This window comes from Phoenix dactylifera, chromosome 14 (assembly GCF_009389715.1).
Source record: "Phoenix dactylifera cultivar Barhee BC4 chromosome 14, palm_55x_up_171113_PBpolish2nd_filt_p, whole genome shotgun sequence".
NCBI lineage: Eukaryota > Viridiplantae > Streptophyta > Magnoliopsida > Arecales > Arecaceae > Phoenix > Phoenix dactylifera.
The window spans coordinates 3,418,579-3,437,224 of NC_052405.1; the positions used below are offsets into that span (position 1 = coordinate 3,418,579).

Below are 18,646 nucleotides of genomic sequence, written 5' to 3' on the forward strand. Positions count from 1 at the left end.
CATTCAAAAATGATATATAATTTATCGGTGAACAAAAAGAAGTTCTTGTTTTCAAGTATTATAAATATTTTTGGCATCCATGCAAACTTTGAATGCAAGGTAAAACATCTATGATGTTGCAGGAAAAGGCTGACAGGCCTAACTATTGGTGCATAAACATGATACAAAAATTGAAATGGGAACAAATGAACCCACAAACTCAGATTTATAGGATTTAAACGAAGCATTGGGGGGAAAATGCAGAATATGCCGTCTTGAAAAGTGCATGTCAATTTCCAGCAACATGTCTTACCAATAACGATGTGCGCGCCTTCCGCATCGAACATTCTTCGGACTGCTATACGGAGGTGGGCTTGTCTCTTCCTCTCTCGTTTTCCTTTCGTTAAAGCAAAAAAAAAAATATAACGGTGTCCCTTTGGGAAATTTTGATCTGGCTGAATTTTTTTTGGGTGAACCGGAATTTATAAAATAAATTTATAGGACGAGGTCACGTGACACCGTGACGCAGGCGAGGCGGCACAGGATGAGAAATTTCTATGCGCGCCGCAGCCCAGAGCGGAGAACTACGACATCCGTATTTACTAAATTAAATTAATAGAACGGCAGACCGCAACCCAGATAGGCAGGGCGTCTCCACTTTTCTCCCTCCGCCTCCTCCTCCCTACCCCGACGCGTCGCCCAAGCAGCGGTGGTCTTTCAAGGCTCTCCCCCTGCATCCGACGGCCAAAAAGGCGGCTGGCGAGCCCGTATCCGGTCACCTACGGCAGAGGGGGCTTTCCTGGCAGTAAGTCTTACCTCCGTTTCTCTTCCTCCTTTGCCCTGGAGCAGCAGCTCCCCGCGCAACACATAAGTTTTCTTCTTCTTCTTTCCGAAAAAGGAAAAAAAATCCCCTCTTCCAGCCCCCTGCCCTAACCTCCCTCTTCCTCCACCTCCTCCTCCTCCTCCTCCTCCTCGCGGGTTGCCGTTCTGCGATGCATCTGATTTGCAGTCTATCATTATTTCTTTGTTTTTTATTTTTTCCCCTTCTTGCTTTCCTGCATCCATCTGCTTGATCGATGCCGTATTCTCTTGATATCTGAGATGACGTTATGTATGCTTCCTCTGAACCGCGGACTTTCGCTCAAACGGTTCCGTATCTGTTGGATCTGCATGCCCCTCTCCCAATCGAGAATAATTTGAGCACATTCGTCAGTTGCCGTTGCGGGAGATGTAAAATGTTTGACGGATTACCTTTCATAGTTCTACTTTCAACCTCTGTTACCATGGATAGCAGCATCCGCGCAACGGGCGATGGACCTGTTATAGTGTAATTATCAACTTATTCTGACCCTGCGAATATACCATCTGTTTCCTTTTGTGAGGGAGTACATCTCCGGTCTCCTCAGACACATATAGCTTAAGTGTTGTTGCATAGTCATGTTTACCTGATTTCTATATCCGCAGTCATGGGTGCATATAAACGAATTGAATTGGGACTTTCTTAAGCTTCTCTTTGGATCCACAACCTTTTTTTCCAAAAAAAATAAAGGTTAAATTGCTGACATATTTGTTAGATATGTTTCATCAAAAAAATAATTATCTGATATCACCGTATTAATGTTTTATATTCACAGTGATATAGATTTTCATGTTGGAATGGGATCATGAATAGTTTTATCGGCATCAATATGAGCTCTACATGTAACATGATGTTGTTTATGCCAATTTATCAATTGTTGAACCACCTTACTTTGCACAAGTCAACCAACACTTGCAGATCAGATTCATCGATAACAGACGTTGACATAGTTTACACAATGAACTTGCACTCATGAGTCATGAGTTTCAGACAGATGGCTTAAAAAATTTCAGATTTTGCCTTTAAATATGACGTAAGATGGTATTTATGTTGATTTCTCATCTATTAAAAATACAGTATCCTAATTCAAAGAAAATTAATAATGAATTTGAGATGATAGAAAACTTTGATGAAGATAAAATTTGAATATTTACTGTCTGGATCCCATTTGAATTTTGAACAACCGTTACTAGACATTTTAAAGTATCCCAACGCACAACACTCTTGGCCTAGGGAAGGTCAGATGTACACTGCTATATCTCTGCATGCGGAAATGTTGTTTCTATATTTCTAGCCCGTGACCTCCAAGTTGCAATGGAGTAACCTCATTGTTGCAGAAGGCTCACCTTCTAAGAGAAAATATTCTTATGGTTGTACTTTTATGATTGCATTATGGATGGTTTAAGAAACTTTTGCCATGTTCTATTGAACTTTTGGAGAACCAAGTTCAAAACACAATAGAAAAAGAGTTTATATTCCTTATCAAGTTTATCATAATCATGTCTCATTAGTATATTTTTTGGTATTAGATATGTAAGATACTCAAGAACTAAATGTGATCAATATTCAAAAGGAATCTCTACAATTATTATAAATTTATAGTTAATTCTTTAGAAAAACTAATAAAGAAACTTGATGTATATATGTGTCCGATGGATGAAATATCTCATGACCATACATGATGCACATTGGTAGCTAGGGAAACATCCACTTTGTTGTTCTGGTATCATTTGGGGGCTAACTTTATTATTCTTCTATTCTCTGTCTTTTTATTCTTAATTATTAAGTTTTCATCTTATATGAGGTCAACTTTATGAAACAAGATGTTATCCATCACACTTTATGGACTTCTATAAAGTGACACTCAGTATAGATCAACCCTCTGAGTTGGTGTCAAAATTTTGTTAACAAGGCAACTCTAGGCATGTAAGGACAAACTTGGGGCCTACCACAAGAGCTAGAATGCCTTTTGGTGGTTAGGAGTTAGGACTGTCTTACTGCTGCAGATTAGGCAGTTCCTCTGCTTATATTTCACTAAGGCTGCTTTTGTTTCAGGGTTAAAGTGGAACGAGGCCTCTACTCTGGTTATTCCACTTTGAGCCACAAAATGCTAGAAAAATATCCTATTTATTCTAAGAGCAACATGATGTAAGAAGAGCTACTTTTTCCACTTAACCCTGGACTCCATCCAACATGGTGTAATAGTGTATTTTTAGAGGGAAGTGGATTAGAAGTAAGGTAATTCATCCATTCCATGCTATGCCGCATCCAGATACAACCTTAAAGGAAACATGGTACAATCATATAGACCATCATGTGATTTTTGTTTCAAGGATCCTTATATCGTACTGCACAAAGAGTTAATGATTATTATCTAATAATATACACGTACATGCTATTTTGCATGAATGCTTCCACATCTTAATTCTTTTGACGACTTCAGTTCCCTCTTAATTGCTTGTGCACCCACTTCTATTCTAAGAAAATAAGGGTCCATAGTACATGTTGAAAGTCTTATTTGGAGGCATGTTGTAATATACTCTCCGCAGACACCTCTAATGATAGAATCTTTAAATGGAGTCATTACTGCTGTCAATTCTCGATGTTGAAATCATGAACTGCAAGAAGCTTCAAATTTAGATTATGACAAAAGAAATATTTCCTAAGCCAACAACCTTTTAGGCATGAGATGGATGGATGCAACTATGTGATTGATCATTGACTGACTTGAATGCTTCACGACTTATTCGTTGTTTTCCTTTCTTTCTTTCTTTCTTTGTTTTTTTAGTAGAGGGAGCTGTTGGAGATTGTCAGTAGAAGCACCTCATGGCAAGAATCAAACCACAGGCATTGTTACAACAAAGCAAAAGGAAGAAGGGTCCAGCACGAATAAGTCTGACCAGCATCATTACTTGCAACCTCGTTGTCATTTTGATTGTTTTATCCCTATATGCCACTTACAAGCACTGGTATCGAAGGTTAGCATCTTTATGCACCATTTATATGTATATGTTCTATGTGTGTATATATTACTAAAGCTATAGTCATATTCATCATTTAGTTATATGAATGCACAACCTGGAATCTAAATTAGCTCCAGACTACATGACAACTATCAATTCATGGTTCATTATAAAATTTTTGGACTGCTTATTGTCTTGTAAGTATGCATTTAGGCATCTAAGTTTGATTCAATTTTATTGCAGGTCAAGCTATCAACAAGTGGTTGGCTTGCACAATTTTGAGGTACACACTTTTCCTCAACTTCTTTTTCAGTTTTGCCAATTTTATGGAGAAGGGTAATTCATTTTACCTGCAGCAGTGTGCATTATAAAGTTTTTATATTTATCTTTTGAAAGTATTCTTTCCGTTCTCTTCCGCCGTTAGATTTGCTTAAGCAAGATGCAACTTCAACTTCAGTATATCATTTTTCACAATTCTTATTTTCTTTTTCATTTGTGTGTGTGGTAAAGCACTCAGAAACCTTTGGAGAATCAAAGAAACATGATCTTCCAAGCTACGCTGTAAGTTTCTCTGCCTTGAAGTTCTCAAGTTTAATATTGAATTTTGTTACTATTAATCTTTCAGAAGTTGATTTAAAAATTTAACTTATTGCATATATTTGTTCAACTTATTAACACTTTGATCAAAATAAACTGTTAGTTTCATAATCAAATTTATTCCTGCTGATCCATCATCCAGTCAAGCCCACAGCTTTGTCAACTATGTTATTTTGAATAAGTATTTCAATCTCCTATCTCATGCCAAAAAGCATGTAAGATGATTGGGTGAAAAAGTTGGGCCTCTCTCTGCTTCTCAACTTTACCGATCCCTCTTACATTCCAGATAAGGACCTTCATGTGGAACTAGTATGGTACTCATTGCACCACTGCTCGTGCTGCTTGTATTAGTGGATCCGAGACTTCAATCTGGTCCAGGTGACACTAGTTCCGTGAGACAGCAGGACACTTAATTCTGTTGATTGTTATGTTCAAAATTGTATTTGCTAGTTTTTAGGCAGTATATGTATCAACTTTCAAGGAAAATTAAATCAATGTGTCTCTGATAATTAAGATAATAATGACTGCATAACTTCTCTTTGTAATTAGCAACATCAATTAAGATAATTTGATGGCTTTATCCATGCTATCATTATTTGCACCTAGCAGGCCACCTCAAAAAAAAATTGGCAACTTCCTAAAATAGAAGTCGTAATCTTCGATGTTCTGTAGTTGAGCATACTGCTACTTGTGACTTGTAAGGTTCAAAAAATAAGATGATCTGCTAGAATTTTGGTTGGATTAAAAATTAGCACTTAACGCAATGCTTCTTTACTTTCATAACTTTTTGGTTTTGCTTCTTAGACCCTGGTTATGCTTATTGATCCAGCTTTTTTATCCATTATATTGCCAAATTCCTCTTTTTTTGAATTATCAAAATTTCTCTTTTTAATGACTTTATATTTCTGTTAGATTGCAGCTTATTGGCTAGAGAATTTGGTTTTCCATTTTTATCACTTCTTCAATCTTATATGTTTTTTTTTTGCATTTTACTTTCTTTTTCATTATTAATAAAAGAATATTTCCTTTTTCCATAATTAGTAATACAGGAATGATTCAATACCTCATCTGTGTAACTGAATGTGTGGGTTTATATAAGGAATAATGATATGTTATTTTGCGGATTTGGTGATATAATTCATAGCATGGGCAACATTTTTCTTGACATCAATGTATGTTACTTTGTTTCTTAACCTAATGTTTGAAACACAATAGCCAATATGGCATCTCATTATTATACTTTACTAACAATTCAACCTTTTGGAGAAGTGCCAATTCAACCTTTATCAAATTATAAGAACCAAAATTCATTGCCGTTGACAACTCACTGTACAAGGTTGTAAGACTGCATGTAATGTTAGATGTGCTTATCTAAATCCTTTTTTTTTCAGTTGAATTGTGACTAGATTGTTGTCTTTTTGCAATAGATTTTGAACACCGCCAAAGGTTCAATAACCATGGAGCTCTACAAGGATGCTTCTCCTGACATTGTGGACAAGTTTGTTGAGTTATGGTGAGCACTTGAAAGTATTGCTGAGTATACATGTAGATTCCTACTCCTTTTTCTAATATTTTTTTTGGCATTCCCTGACTCACCATGCCTAATTCATTCTCATAACATTAAATGTTATGGAATTTATTGACTCACATGTGACCCTTTTGCAATCCAATTGATTATTTTAATTTCTGGACTCCAGCTGCTCATCATCAGTCTTAGGTTATCCTGCAAGTAGTTGAGTTACTAAACTATACTAGCCTGTGTGAACACTAATGGGGAACATAAAATTTAGTAACAGCAAAAGTCTGCACATGATATTTTTAAACAGCACGGCAGCTAAAATACTATCAATCAGCTTGCATTGTCTTTCCCACTTCTCTTTTTGTCGAAATAATATGACTAGCAAATAATCTATGATGCAGTCGAAATGGTTATTTCAAAGGGATGCCTTTTCATCATGTGATAAAGAACTATGTAATTCAAGGAGGTGAATCTCAAAGACTTGGAGCTGTGGAAGATTGGATACTGAAAGGAAAATCCCATGGTCGACTTGCTATAAGGTTTGCTAGCTTGCTGTTATGTTGCTGGACAATGCTTTTTCTGTTAAATTCCATATTCTCTTGGAATACATAAATAGGTTATGATGTGCCGTATATAATTCAGTGCTGCTTTTCTTCTTTTATTTTTTGTGGACTGTTTTTTTGTTTGTTTTATTTGAACCTTCTTATCTGATATACACAGCCCAAAGCATGAAGCATTCATGATTGGAACCACAAGGGCTAATCCCGATGATAAAGGATTCGAGCTCTTTATTACAACGGCACCAATTCCTGACTTAAATGACAAACTTGCTCTCTTTGGACGGGTCATCAAGGGAGAGGATGTGGTCCAGGTAGCCAACTAAGTGCTCTCTCTCTCTCTCTCTCTCTCTCTCTCTCTCTCGCCCTCCTCGCCTACCATTCTATGGATTAATATATTTTCTTGTTTTCCCATAGAAAGACCTGCATACTATTTGGGGGATTTTGACAATTACCAAACTATTGCCAGAATATTATCGCTGACTATTGTACTATAGGGATTTTGACATGTTTGTTCTCTTTTTTTTATAACCATTTGTGAAATGAAAACCATAACAGATGTAGTTATCTATCCATAAGCTGGTATTTTTGAGTTGTGACATGAGCAAGATAACTGTGAATTATTTGGATAAGAGTCACTGCTTAGGATTATATAAATCATTTTAAAGCAGTATCATTGCAATTTTTATCTGAGTGTCGTACTAGGTAGCACAATCTATGGCAGTCCGTTGCTTCTTACTTCTTTAATAATTATATTCCTTGTTTAAAGTATCATGTATAACACAATCTATGGCAGCACTATGTACAGATCTTCATACAGGTATTGCTTCTCATTATGTTTTAATTTGTCTTGATGATCTCAACTGTTGAAATGTGGATACTCTCTTTCACAAGCTTGTCTAGAGTAACGCTATGCGCTTGCTTGGTGAATAGGGCAAGCCTATGCCTGACCTATGAAGGACCTACTTTTGGATGGTTGACACTAAAACTCTTTATTCAATTAATTGCTTGAGGAACCATATAATGTTTCATATTGTCTGGATTTAGTAATGATAAGACTTATAGCTGTTTGTGTGCAACAAGGTAACTATGGATGTTGTTAGTGGTACTTTATATTGTACCATGTTCCAGTGGCCAAGCTTTATGGTGCCTCGTGTCTTTTGACTTTGCTATAGTGCGACTAGTGATGTATATTATTATTGAATATGACACAATCAGCTAGTCTTGGCTGACTTATAAGAAGATATCGCCAGTTTGTTCTCTTTCCTAGACCTTTACTAGGTGTTCTTCAATTATTCAAAGGAGGTTCCATGTTAATTTGTTTATCTAGTTGGATCTTGCATTCTTTTACGAGTAATGAAATCATTGTTGAGTTCCATTTTGTGCATGACATAGACGTGTGGCCTTTTTTATGCATTATGGGTGTCCTGTTTGTCTGGGACTTGGTGGAAATTTCAGGATGTTTACGGACCTTGTCTATCATGTATATAACTAAAATGGAGGGTCGGCTTATATTGAGCTCTCTATTGGCTATGTGGATGTTCATATTAATGATATCATTAATACAGTTCTTTGTTTTAGATAATAAGTAGAATTTTTATATCTATTCTAGTTATTATATATATCTAAAATAGAGGCTTAACTTGTGCTGAACTCTGTAATGTGGACACCCATATTAATAATGTCATTCATACGATTCTTTATTTTGGATAGTAAATAGAGCTCTTATTAGCTAATACAAGAGGAAGATAGGCCTATAACGATCACATATTAACAGACATTTGTTACGGATGAATATTACATTATCTGTTTCTATAATGATAAGCAAGTACAAGTGATAGATAATGGAGTATCGGACTATTACCAAATTAAATAATAATTATACTCATATAATTGTATAAATATAATTGATATTTGAAAATATTATCGAGCTAAAATAGATAAGTATTATATTATCTAAACCGGTATTATTATACTAGTTTAGATATTTAACAGAAGTTTCTGCTCGGCCATCAGTAAAATTTATTGCTTACTATATGGTAGAAATGTGGTTGTTGAAGACTTCTATTTATTATAATTTGCTATATTGTTATATTCTATTTAGAGAACGATTAGAAGAAGGAGAAAAACTCTGCCCGTTATATTACACGAGGCCATTATTAGTGGTGGTGGTATTGATGATGAAAGTTGTTAGATAAAGGCTCAGCTTTTTCATTATGTAGATGCTAGTATTAGTGACGCTGATCTTAACAATGAAAACTTCTACTCAGCCATAAAATATGCAATAGAAATTTGCTATTGAAACCTTTTGTTTATTATAATTTATAATATTGCTTTATTGTATTTTAAGAGCAGCTGAAAAAAAGGGAAAAAAAACTATATCCTGTTTATCGTCTGGGTTATCTGCTAGTTTAGAGTAGATTTATTAACAAGTTGTTTTGGTTCATGCGTTGCAAATCTTTCGTTCCTGATACCCTTGAATATCTTGTCTTAAATGCTGGTCAGGAAATTGAGGAAGTTGACACAGATGAACATTATCGGGCCAAGTCCCCTGTGTGGATCATCGACGTCACACTAAAACAGGAGCTTTGAACAATGCAGTTCCTTTTTTTTTCTCCACCTTCGAGAACTTTTCTGCACCTGACTGATGGTCTGCATGCGGTACTATGATGTTGCCATTTGAAGGGCCTTCACGAGTCCGACATGGTTTCAACCGTCATGCGGTGCTTGGATTGAATTGGACTTGTATGGTAATAATACTTTCCTTTGGTGCATGTATAAAATTAACAGACAGTTGTTGTTGGACCGCAGTTTTGACTGTCGGCACATCTGCTGGGAAGCATATAAACTGTAATTTTGCCATCCTTCACATATTGCATGATGTTTTCGGGCACTCTCATTGCGCTTTATGCGATGCTTGAGCTTGAAAAGATTGCATCAGCCATCGTTGTCAAATATGAGACCGTTTATCTTTTTTTACGCAGCTTTTCCATGGTGCATCATCTTGATCCGTGACCGTATATTGTTATTGTGACTTTCATGTGGTAAAAGACGGTGTTTTATGTCATTAAAGATATTTGCAAGGATCTGCAGCCATGATGAGCGATCCCACTTGCATAGCTAAGCCTGTGTTCCTCTTTTCACTTGGACATCGCTGGCCGAGGAAGATGCGGTGGGAGTCAAATATGAGGCCGGACCCTTTAAATAATTTCTCTTCGCTTTTGATGTGTATGTGTGTATATACTATTAAAACGCTTCAAACGCATCCACGGTAGCCTGCTAATGTTGGGTCAAGAAAAGATAACGCCAAAACCAAACATGACAGCAAACCAACTTCAAATATTCTTGCTGCAGCAACATACAAAAGAAGGAAACCCGACTCTCTAGTTAGGCCTGGAGGTAAGGGAGGATAGCGATCCTGGAGACCCCATCCTCGGCCTCCACTTCTCCGGCGACGACCGCATCGCTCGGCTCTAACATTACCTCCTCCTCCGGCCGATGGGTCCGGGTCACCTCCACCTTTTTCTTTTCCTTCCTCGTCCGGGCTCTCTTCGCTCTCTATATACTGCAAGTCCCAGCAGCAGGTGTATACATATACACACACACAGGTGTATACATACACACACACACACACTCATACGCACGTATGTGCTGTGCGTGGAAGTTGGAATTGGATTGGCCATCCCCTTGCTAGCTCACATGTGATATATATGCTGGAGGGAGAGGGGAGGGTGCAGCCCGAGCCGAGAATAATAATAGTAAAAAGAAAAGGGCGAAAAATAAATAAACGGAAGTTTGGAATGATAGCTCCGGAACAATCTTGGGCCATGTGGCTCCTTGCCATGTATCCCCACTGCTCCCTTTGATTTGGTACCGCATCGTGCCATTTAATGAACCAAAGTGGTTGGTGGAAGATATCTAAGAGGCATTTTTCAAGCGTTCCATGGCTCTTTGTCAAATGGACGGCCCCTCTCGGAGCATATTGTCCTTGCGGAGAATGCTTTGGGCCCATATCTGATACTAAGAAAAAAGCTTCCAGGCCCAATGCCACATGCCCGGCCCGCAGGTTTTGATTTGCTGCATCGGAAACTTGCCATCATGCATGATGCTGATATCCCAAACAATGCCGATCCCCCTCGTCACACGGCGGCTAAACTACGAAGGTCTATTCTTGCACATTGCTCTTTTACTTGCTCCGTGTTTAGTTAGTTTTTTTTTTTTTGTTTCTTTGGCTTCCAAACACCTTAAAAAAGAAGTCGGCGTGCGTCGCTCTATATATTAGTAAAACAACCAAGAAACCCGTACTTGCAAAATTCCGACGGCCCGGCCATGTTCATCTCTCGCAAGTGCATGAGAGATCAACAGGCGGGCTCTGGTCTCCCGGGTGTACAGCATCTCGAGCACCCACCCGCGGACGGACGGCTGCGATCCAACCGATGCACATGGGAGGGGGAGCTTATCTTTTCCTGCCCTAATCAAAAAGCAGTCCGGAGCGTGGGGCATGCGATGCCATTCAGATGCTGCTCGCAAGGCTGGGAGAACAAGCTTGCTGGTCTAGCTTGTTCTCCCCCTTCCCTCTTCCATTCTCTGACAGAGACCTCCACCCCCTCCACAGGAGCAATCTTTAGTATCCATCTCTTCCATTCCCATGTCAAGCGGTGGCGCCAAGGTAACTAACTATGTATCGTCTCTCCGGTTCCAACTCTTATGCAGTTTAATAATTAATTAATAGGGATCAGAACACTAACAAATAGCAAATTGTGCAGAGATTCTTTCGAGCAAGTTCGTTTTCAGACTTTCGTGTTTTTTTTTTTTTCAGTTTCTTATGGTCAGGGTGTCCTCCGATCCAGCTTGACCGGTCCCATGCCAGCTTGCACCTAACTTCAAAAGAGTTTCATCAAGAGACCCAAGCCTTTCTCTGCATGGGAGAAGAGGGAGAAAGAGAGGGAGAAACGACAATAGATCCACACGAATACCACAAAGGCATCACCGACGTCTCAGCAGAAGCAGTAGCAGTTTTCATGAATTCCATCCAATGCATAACCTTCAACCACTTGAGAAGCAGATCCATGGACAAAACACCGGTCCCCTCAAGCTACCACTAGACGAATGACAAAAGAACCAGCAGGAACAACAGACACCCAGAGACTCTTAGGTCAGTGGTTACGGACATTAACATCAGAAAGATAATAGCAAACCCAACCGGTCATCAGGTCCCCGGTCCTGACATACTCGCTGAACTGTGATCTGCCCCCTAGCCTAACAACCTAATGAAGCAAGCATCACTCCGCATGTTAGAACCGCATGCTAGCGTTAGGACTGAAAGATACAGCTATCTCGATTCTACTCCGCGGGTAAGCATATGTTGATATCTGGTGAAGGTTTGTGCCCCGATGACTGCAGACCATGCCAATCTGCCGTCCGGAAAGAAGAGGAGTTTGGGTTTGGGGGGTTGCTCATGCTGTTTTCCGCATCCCCGCGGCCTTGCCCAGGTACTGTTGCGCTCGGGGTTTCGCAGTCATCATCAGGAGTTGCCTGAGTTATTGGCCTTGCCGCTGTCAATACTCCAGTAGATGCTGGAATTGGTGAGAACGCCGATTCCGGGGCAGCCTTCCTTTTATGCTCCTTGAAAGTGTTCGGCAAGAAGCTCCCGACCACCACCTGTAAGAGCAATACAAACTCTATCACTTACTCTCTTTAATGAATACTGCAACAAGATGGCATGGTAAATGAGTCGCAGTTACGTTCTAGTAAGAGAAAGGCCGATCCCCACCCCTCCCCCTCTAGGTCTGATGATTAACTGATCCAAACCACATCATGGAGCTACCATTTATTCATCCCAACTATAATAGGATCGAACTTGAAAGTACTAATAATAACCACCGCATGCATTAATCCTTGTCCCATCTAACGTAACTACCGAATAGAATTCCAATAACAAAAAACTAAGAACAGCGGCAGCAATGAGAAACATGCAAAGAGAAACAAACAAAGGATAGCTGCACTCATTTCTTTTGCATCTGCATCTCAAAGAAAGATAAATGCACTATGACTGTTTAAGTTAAAATCTTCCATACGCTATTCGACATCGTGCAAGTGTCGAAGTCGAAGATAGCTCGACCAGGGCAGGACCTGAGAAAGGCCGGCAAATTTGAATTTTTCTACGACCTCAGTTTGGCTTAAATTTGTCCATGCAGGACCTTGTTAAGCCCCAAACAACATGACCTCATGTTCTCTTGAAACCTAGGGACCAAGAATGCAAGATATCATGAAGTATTTGAAAAGCAAACTAAACAGAGCAGAATTTATAAGGTGACTGATGCACGCATACTTATTCAATTTATTCGTCCTATATGTACTAGATAATTGTAAATTCTTGTAGGCCTAAGCTCTCCTAGCTTAGTCCAGGCTCGTTCCCACTAACCGTGCTAGTTTTTAAGGCTTGGGCTTTAGTTATTGAGTCCAAAATTTGAGCGGTGGCCGTAAATTTTTTGGCATCCCTAACTTCAGAATCAGTCCTAAGACTGCACTCTAGCTAAATAAGCAAACCTGATTTCACATGAATGGATCAGCGCAAGCTCACAGGAATGTAATAATTACTTTCAGTACAGTGGAACTGTTCAGAAATCAAGATGTTACAAAAATGTCAATTCTTAGTGATTTCCACGTCAGAACTTTAGCATGCTAAAGTTCTAGAAAGCAAGAACTTGATCTTCCATGTGCTTCAATTTTCTCCTTTTTTTTTTTCTTAACAGAGAGCAATTTAAAATATACTAACTTTTTTTTGCTGAATATAAGAATATATATATATGTATATATTTTTTTTCATACATAGTTGAGTTGTGGAAGTGTGAACCTTGATGCAAGGTTGCTCCACTGTTACCTAGAGGTTACAAGTTCAAAATAGAAAACAAGCTTTCAAAATGAAATGTCTATGCTGCAGATTGATGTTCAAATCTTGTATACTATCAGTGTATATAGCAAAAAATGCAAGATCCCGGTACAGAGAGGTCCATTCTATGCAACACTACCATGCCAGACTGCCAGTACGATAGGCATCGCTCTCGATTCATTGCCTATGATATGACAAGATAGCCTCTCTATAGCTGCTAAAATTGCATGACACGTAAAAGTTTGATAACTTCCTTCTACATGGTGCCGAACCTAGAAAACATGAGTTTCATTCAATTTCTGTTGGACATCATAATATAGCATATGGCACAGTGGCCTACAGAAAATTTCTGTCTGCCAGGTATCAGGATGATGCATACCCCATTGTAGTGCAGTATACGTCCACTTTGTATTACGATGTAAGAGGGGAGGAAAGTTCTGTTATATGATGCACAAAATGCCCGTTTTATAAGCCAAGTTGCTTGTAGAAGGCTTATTAGGAACTAGTTTGATACGTAATCGACCCCCTCCTTGTCAGAGTCCGGTAGTATTAAGTACAGACCCATGTAGCTTTGCGCAGGAAAGCATTCTCGGTATACCACATGATAGTGCAATGTACCATGCAGGGCCTAAGAACGAGGCAGAAATTTAATAGCAAAAAGGTGAAGTTATATATTACTTGAATTGGACTAGCGGCAAGCAGCAATCCAGCGACTCCTCCACCAACCACACGACCGTCAGGGCCAGCAAGTGAGACACTTATCCCACCGCTTCTGCTACGTACGCCACCAGTTTCTGTGACTGTGAAGGATCCAGATAAAGATAGAATCTCAAAGCGACCCTGCATAATAACATAATAAAACAACTTAGAACCTGATGTATACCTTTTCGCTCGAGGAAGATGAACTTAAATGGAAGATATAAACGGCATCCAGAAAAGAGGGAGGGGAGGCAAACGAACATGCAGGTGAGACAGAGACTAGTTTTTGATCGTACAGTAGCACTGCTGACTTGTTAGCTATCAATTGTTTAAATATACATATAACCTCGATCTTTATCTGATAGCATATTTTAATTCTGGGTTATCATCTTATGAATCAGGGACATAAGTCTATCTATGCCAACCGGCCTTCTAGGCAAACTCAACAATCAGCGCCAGGTTGCAGCAGGGCCATAAAGCCACATTGGCTGCAGCAATGACAAAAATTAAATCCTTAGCAGAAACATCATTTAGGGTATGTTTGGTCGAGGAAAGTTGCACTCTGAGATGGAATGAAAATGAGTGGCTCATATTCCAGCCATTTGATTAGGGGGAGTCTTATTTCAATTCCTATTCCACGGAGGAATGGAAAAGCCCTAATGCCCTAAAATCCAATTCCTACTTTTTTTTTTTTTTTTCTAGTATTCAAATGTTATTCTAGTTCTGATTCCGATTTTGGTCACGAACCAAATGCATCGGAGAATACAGCCATTTCAATTCCTATTCCAGTTCATTTCAATTTCAATTCGGATCTTGAGCCAAAGCCACCCTTGTTGTTTCTAGTAAAGTGCATCTGCACATAAGATGGAGCCACATTGAAGTTCTCACCTAGGCAACCTCAAAAATTTTCAGACCATGACCTGGATTTTCGCATGCATCATAATGAAGGCATGATCAAAAGTCACTAAAAAAGACGAACTCAAGTTCTTGCAGTTAGACATGGGTAGAAGTATCCCTACGTTAAAAGATGTCTAAGATGCAGCTGTATGCAACCTTCCGAACCACAATGATTAGGTTCGCAAGCTGGGTCTTCCTGGAAAGATAGGAGTTGGCTTAAGATAAGGAAGTTGTGAAGCCTCAGAAACAAGCTGAGAATGGATGACTATTGGCCGAAATATTTAGCTGTAAGGTTTTATGCATGACGATAGGGAGCATGAGTGGTAGACATGTCTCTGCACATTCCTCACTATAGGAAGCTTTAAGGAAATGGGCTTCCTCCTCAAAATGGATGCTTGGAATGGGACTCCCATGGGGACGCCAAGAGTTGCATCAGAGGAGGGAGTGTTAAGAAGACAAGAATCCTGCATGCAAAGAAAACTCTGAGAAGACTTGGAAAGAGTCCCTGTGATGAGATGGTGATCTACATGTCTCATGATCAACGTTCCGTTAAAAGAAAGATCCCTATTGATCATTGCTAGATCAACCCCACCCCACCCCGCAAAAAAAAAAAAAAAACAAAGAAAAGAAAGGTAAAAGAAAAAAGGAGCACCGATATGCTTTTTATTTTTAATTATGGTTTATATCCGTTGTAGCACCATCAGTCCATCATGAAATTTTGATATATCTAATCAAACATAACCTATATAAGCTCCTCAACACAATGTTAATATATACTATCTCATGCCAAGACATGCATGGGTGTGTATTTTTTATTTTCTCTTTTCATATGCATGATGCTTAATTCTAGTGATGTTAAGCCTTCAAGCCTTACATATTTTCTGATATGGATAATGGTATTTTAGTTTTATTTTTTTTTTAAGAAAAAATAAAGGGAAACCCTTGGACTGGTTGATATGTACTGATCTAAACTACTCATAAAGACTTTCTGAGGTTTAAAATTGATATAGAAGAAGAGCCTAAGAGCTCAAGTATCTAATTATAACATGGCAAGGTTAGCATGAAGATTGAAGATAATCGGAAATGGCATTCTTTGGTGGAGACGAAAAATTGAAAACCTGAGCGTACTCATATTGCAAGCAACTTTGGAGCGTAGATGAGTGGCAGTCAAGCTACAATTAATGATGCATTACGTTTCATCAGCAATCAAATAGTTGCGAATGTAGGAAAATAAGTAGTTGTAGCCCATGCCTCATATGTCAAGGTGCCGCCAGAAGAACCAGGCTGGCGTAGAGTGACGTTGGAGATGGCTCCATTTGCAGAGAGAATGCAAATCGCCCGTGGGCCCTTTTGGGAGAAGGAGAGTATCCTTGCAGCAACATCCTAGCAAGCCCAAAAGAATTCTTCATGGTCAGCATGAAGTTGCGAGGCGTGCGTGCGGTGCCATGCAAACACTAGTTTGGAAAGGGATGCAGAGAGAAAATGAAAACTCTCAGATTTGTAGTTGCGAGGCGTTACCTCCCCTGTGCCTACGGTCACGACATGCGGTGTGAAATTCCCTCCAGCCGAGTACGCAAACCACTCGCCTTCAAAAATCAAAAGTTTGGGATGTGAGATATGAGAGAAGTATTCCTTCCAACCCCAGCAGTACATATTTTTCAGGGGCTATTACGTGGCAAACAAGAAAGAAAGCCAGTCCGCACAGGGAATGCTTTCAAAGGCAGGGCTCTGATAAAAGCCACCGAGAGGAACAAAAATAGAAGCGGGGGTAGCTTGCGATAATCTATGAAATCAATAGGAAAGAAACCAGAAATCTCCTGTTTTTCCTTAGCATTACGGACTAGGCTTTCGTAAAGCTAGCTACGATGTTTTCCCCTACTGTGACCAACTACTGACTGTTAGGATATCAGGACACCGCAACATTTTTGGTTTTTTTTTTCGGATTTTTTTTTTGATTGAAGGAGAGGCTAAGCCACCCAGTTTATCCGGACACTGTAACTATAAAGTAAAAAAATAAAAAAAAAACAAATAAATAAAAATCGCCACCAACCCAAACAGTAAAAGAAATAAGAAGCGTCTGCACGCAAGGGAGGGAAGGAGGGAGGTTGGAACACGGAAGGGAGGTAAGGAAGAAGATGGTAGGGAGTGAGAGAGAGAACTGACCGAGAGCTGCAAGGAGCTGGCGCTTGCCGGAGCCTGGTGGCCGCCCTCTACCCCGTTTGCCAGAGAAGTCGACGCCGACGGGAGAGAAAGGGGAGCAGGAGGAGGTGGGAGAGAGCGCCAGGGACATGCTGCTCCCATCGGTCCCGTACTTCCGGGGCCTCCCCCGCTTCTTCCGGGCAAGGTCCTCGCTGCCGCCGCTCCCCATCCCCATCCCCATCCCCATCCCTACCCCCATGCCCATGCTCATGCTCGTCGCCATCCCCATGACAGGCGGCGGCGGCGGCGGCACCACAGCTCCCGTCCCTACCGCGCCCGAGCAAGCTGGCGGGGACGGAGTCGGAGATGGAGATGGGGTGGAAGACGGAGAGTCCTTCGCTCCATCTCCTCCTCCTCCAGCTTCAGAAGGCCCGCTCACCACGACGTTCTCCCTCGCTTCCATTCATATATATACTAGCGAGCTAGCTAGAGAGACGGACGGACGGAGAGCAACAGAAGGCACCACCAGAGAGAAGGAGAGAGAAAACGGAGTGGTTGGATGAAGTTGCGATTTTTCTTCTCGTCTTTTTTCTTCCTATCCGGCCACTGGAATAAAGACGTGGTAGTGATGAGAAGGGCGGGCGAGTCTCCCACTCTTCTCGATCTTCTCTAGTCTCTCCTCTCCTATCCTCTCCTCCCCGTCTGTCGTCGGTCGAGAAAAAGAAAAGAAATGTAATAATATATTTAAAAAACAAAAACTGCTCTTGCTCCCTTTCTTTCTATCTCTCTCCCCTTTTCTCTTCCTTCCTGAGCTGCTTCTCCCTCCTCCTCCTCCTCCGGCTGCTGCGGCTGCGACCGGGACCGGGACCGGGACCGGGAGACAATCTACCTGGAAGGACCTAGCGGGGTCTCCTTTTCTCTCACTCCATTTGCTCTCCCTCTCCCCCTAAATGACCTCCGTACCCCTCGAGGCCGCTCCTGGTGACATTGATTCCGCCAATTAGGACACGGGTGGGTGCCCTCAGATTCGCTCACAGGGTTTGGGCTTGTTGAGACTTGAGAGAGGAGGAGGATTAAAGAGCAAGGAGCTGAGAGAAAATCCGAACCCAATAGAGGGAGATGCGGTACTAGAATTAACTTAAGAAGATATATATGATAGCAGCCGGGGGAGGGGGGCAGGTGCTGGGGTTGGTATTATTATTACCAACAATATGGAGGACGACAAACTATAAAAAGAGAAGCGCGATTAAATTAATGCATTTATTTACAGGGCGGGGTTTGTTCTTTTCCCTTTTCCGCTTTTTGAATTTTGAAATCCGCACCGGGTCGCTCAACCATAAATGACCAAACGGTTGGCACCAGAATTCCCCGCCCCGAGTTTTTACTCAGTCGCAAAACTCCAGGATTAGAAGAAATAAATGGGAGTAGGTATGGTTAGGGAAGACTACCCCCTACTGAACTCCATCCATCACATTTTCTTTTCCCTTCTTCTCTTCTCTTCTCTTCTCTTCTCTTTTCATTTCTTTCTTTCTGAGTTAACATTTT

The 18,646-nt window shown here is 40.3% G+C and overlaps 2 protein-coding genes across 3 annotated transcripts; one reads left to right on the forward strand and one right to left on the reverse strand.

Moving 5' to 3' along the window:
• The first annotated feature begins 568 nt into the window (after positions 1–568).
• LOC120113005 (peptidyl-prolyl cis-trans isomerase CYP21-4-like) lies at positions 569–9,453 on the forward strand. Of its 2 annotated transcripts, none has more exons than XM_039133343.1 (8): positions 569–784; positions 3,627–3,816; positions 4,045–4,084; positions 4,312–4,362; positions 5,826–5,911; positions 6,319–6,456; positions 6,638–6,788; positions 8,980–9,453. In XM_039133343.1, exons 2-8 carry the CDS (start codon positions 3,665–3,667, stop codon positions 9,064–9,066), a joined length of 705 nt encoding a protein of 234 aa, XP_038989271.1. In that variant the 5' UTR covers positions 569–784; positions 3,627–3,664; the 3' UTR covers positions 9,067–9,453. The 2 variants fall into 2 exon arrangements, with proteins under 2 accessions (XP_038989271.1, XP_038989272.1); XM_039133344.1 differs by having other exon boundaries at positions 589–784; positions 3,630–3,816.
• Positions 9,454–11,469: 2,016 nt separating this feature from the next.
• LOC103696331 (AT-hook motif nuclear-localized protein 7-like) lies at positions 11,470–18,276 on the reverse strand. Its single transcript, XM_008777924.4, has 5 exons — positions 17,126–18,276; positions 16,481–16,548; positions 16,214–16,345; positions 14,045–14,206; positions 11,470–12,135 (listed from the first exon to the last, which is right to left on the reverse strand). The coding sequence occupies exons 1-5, from the start codon at positions 17,562–17,564 to the stop codon at positions 11,818–11,820; spliced, it is 1,119 nt and encodes a 372-aa protein (XP_008776146.2). The 5' UTR covers positions 17,565–18,276; the 3' UTR covers positions 11,470–11,817.
• Between the last annotated feature and the right edge of the window lie 370 nt (positions 18,277–18,646).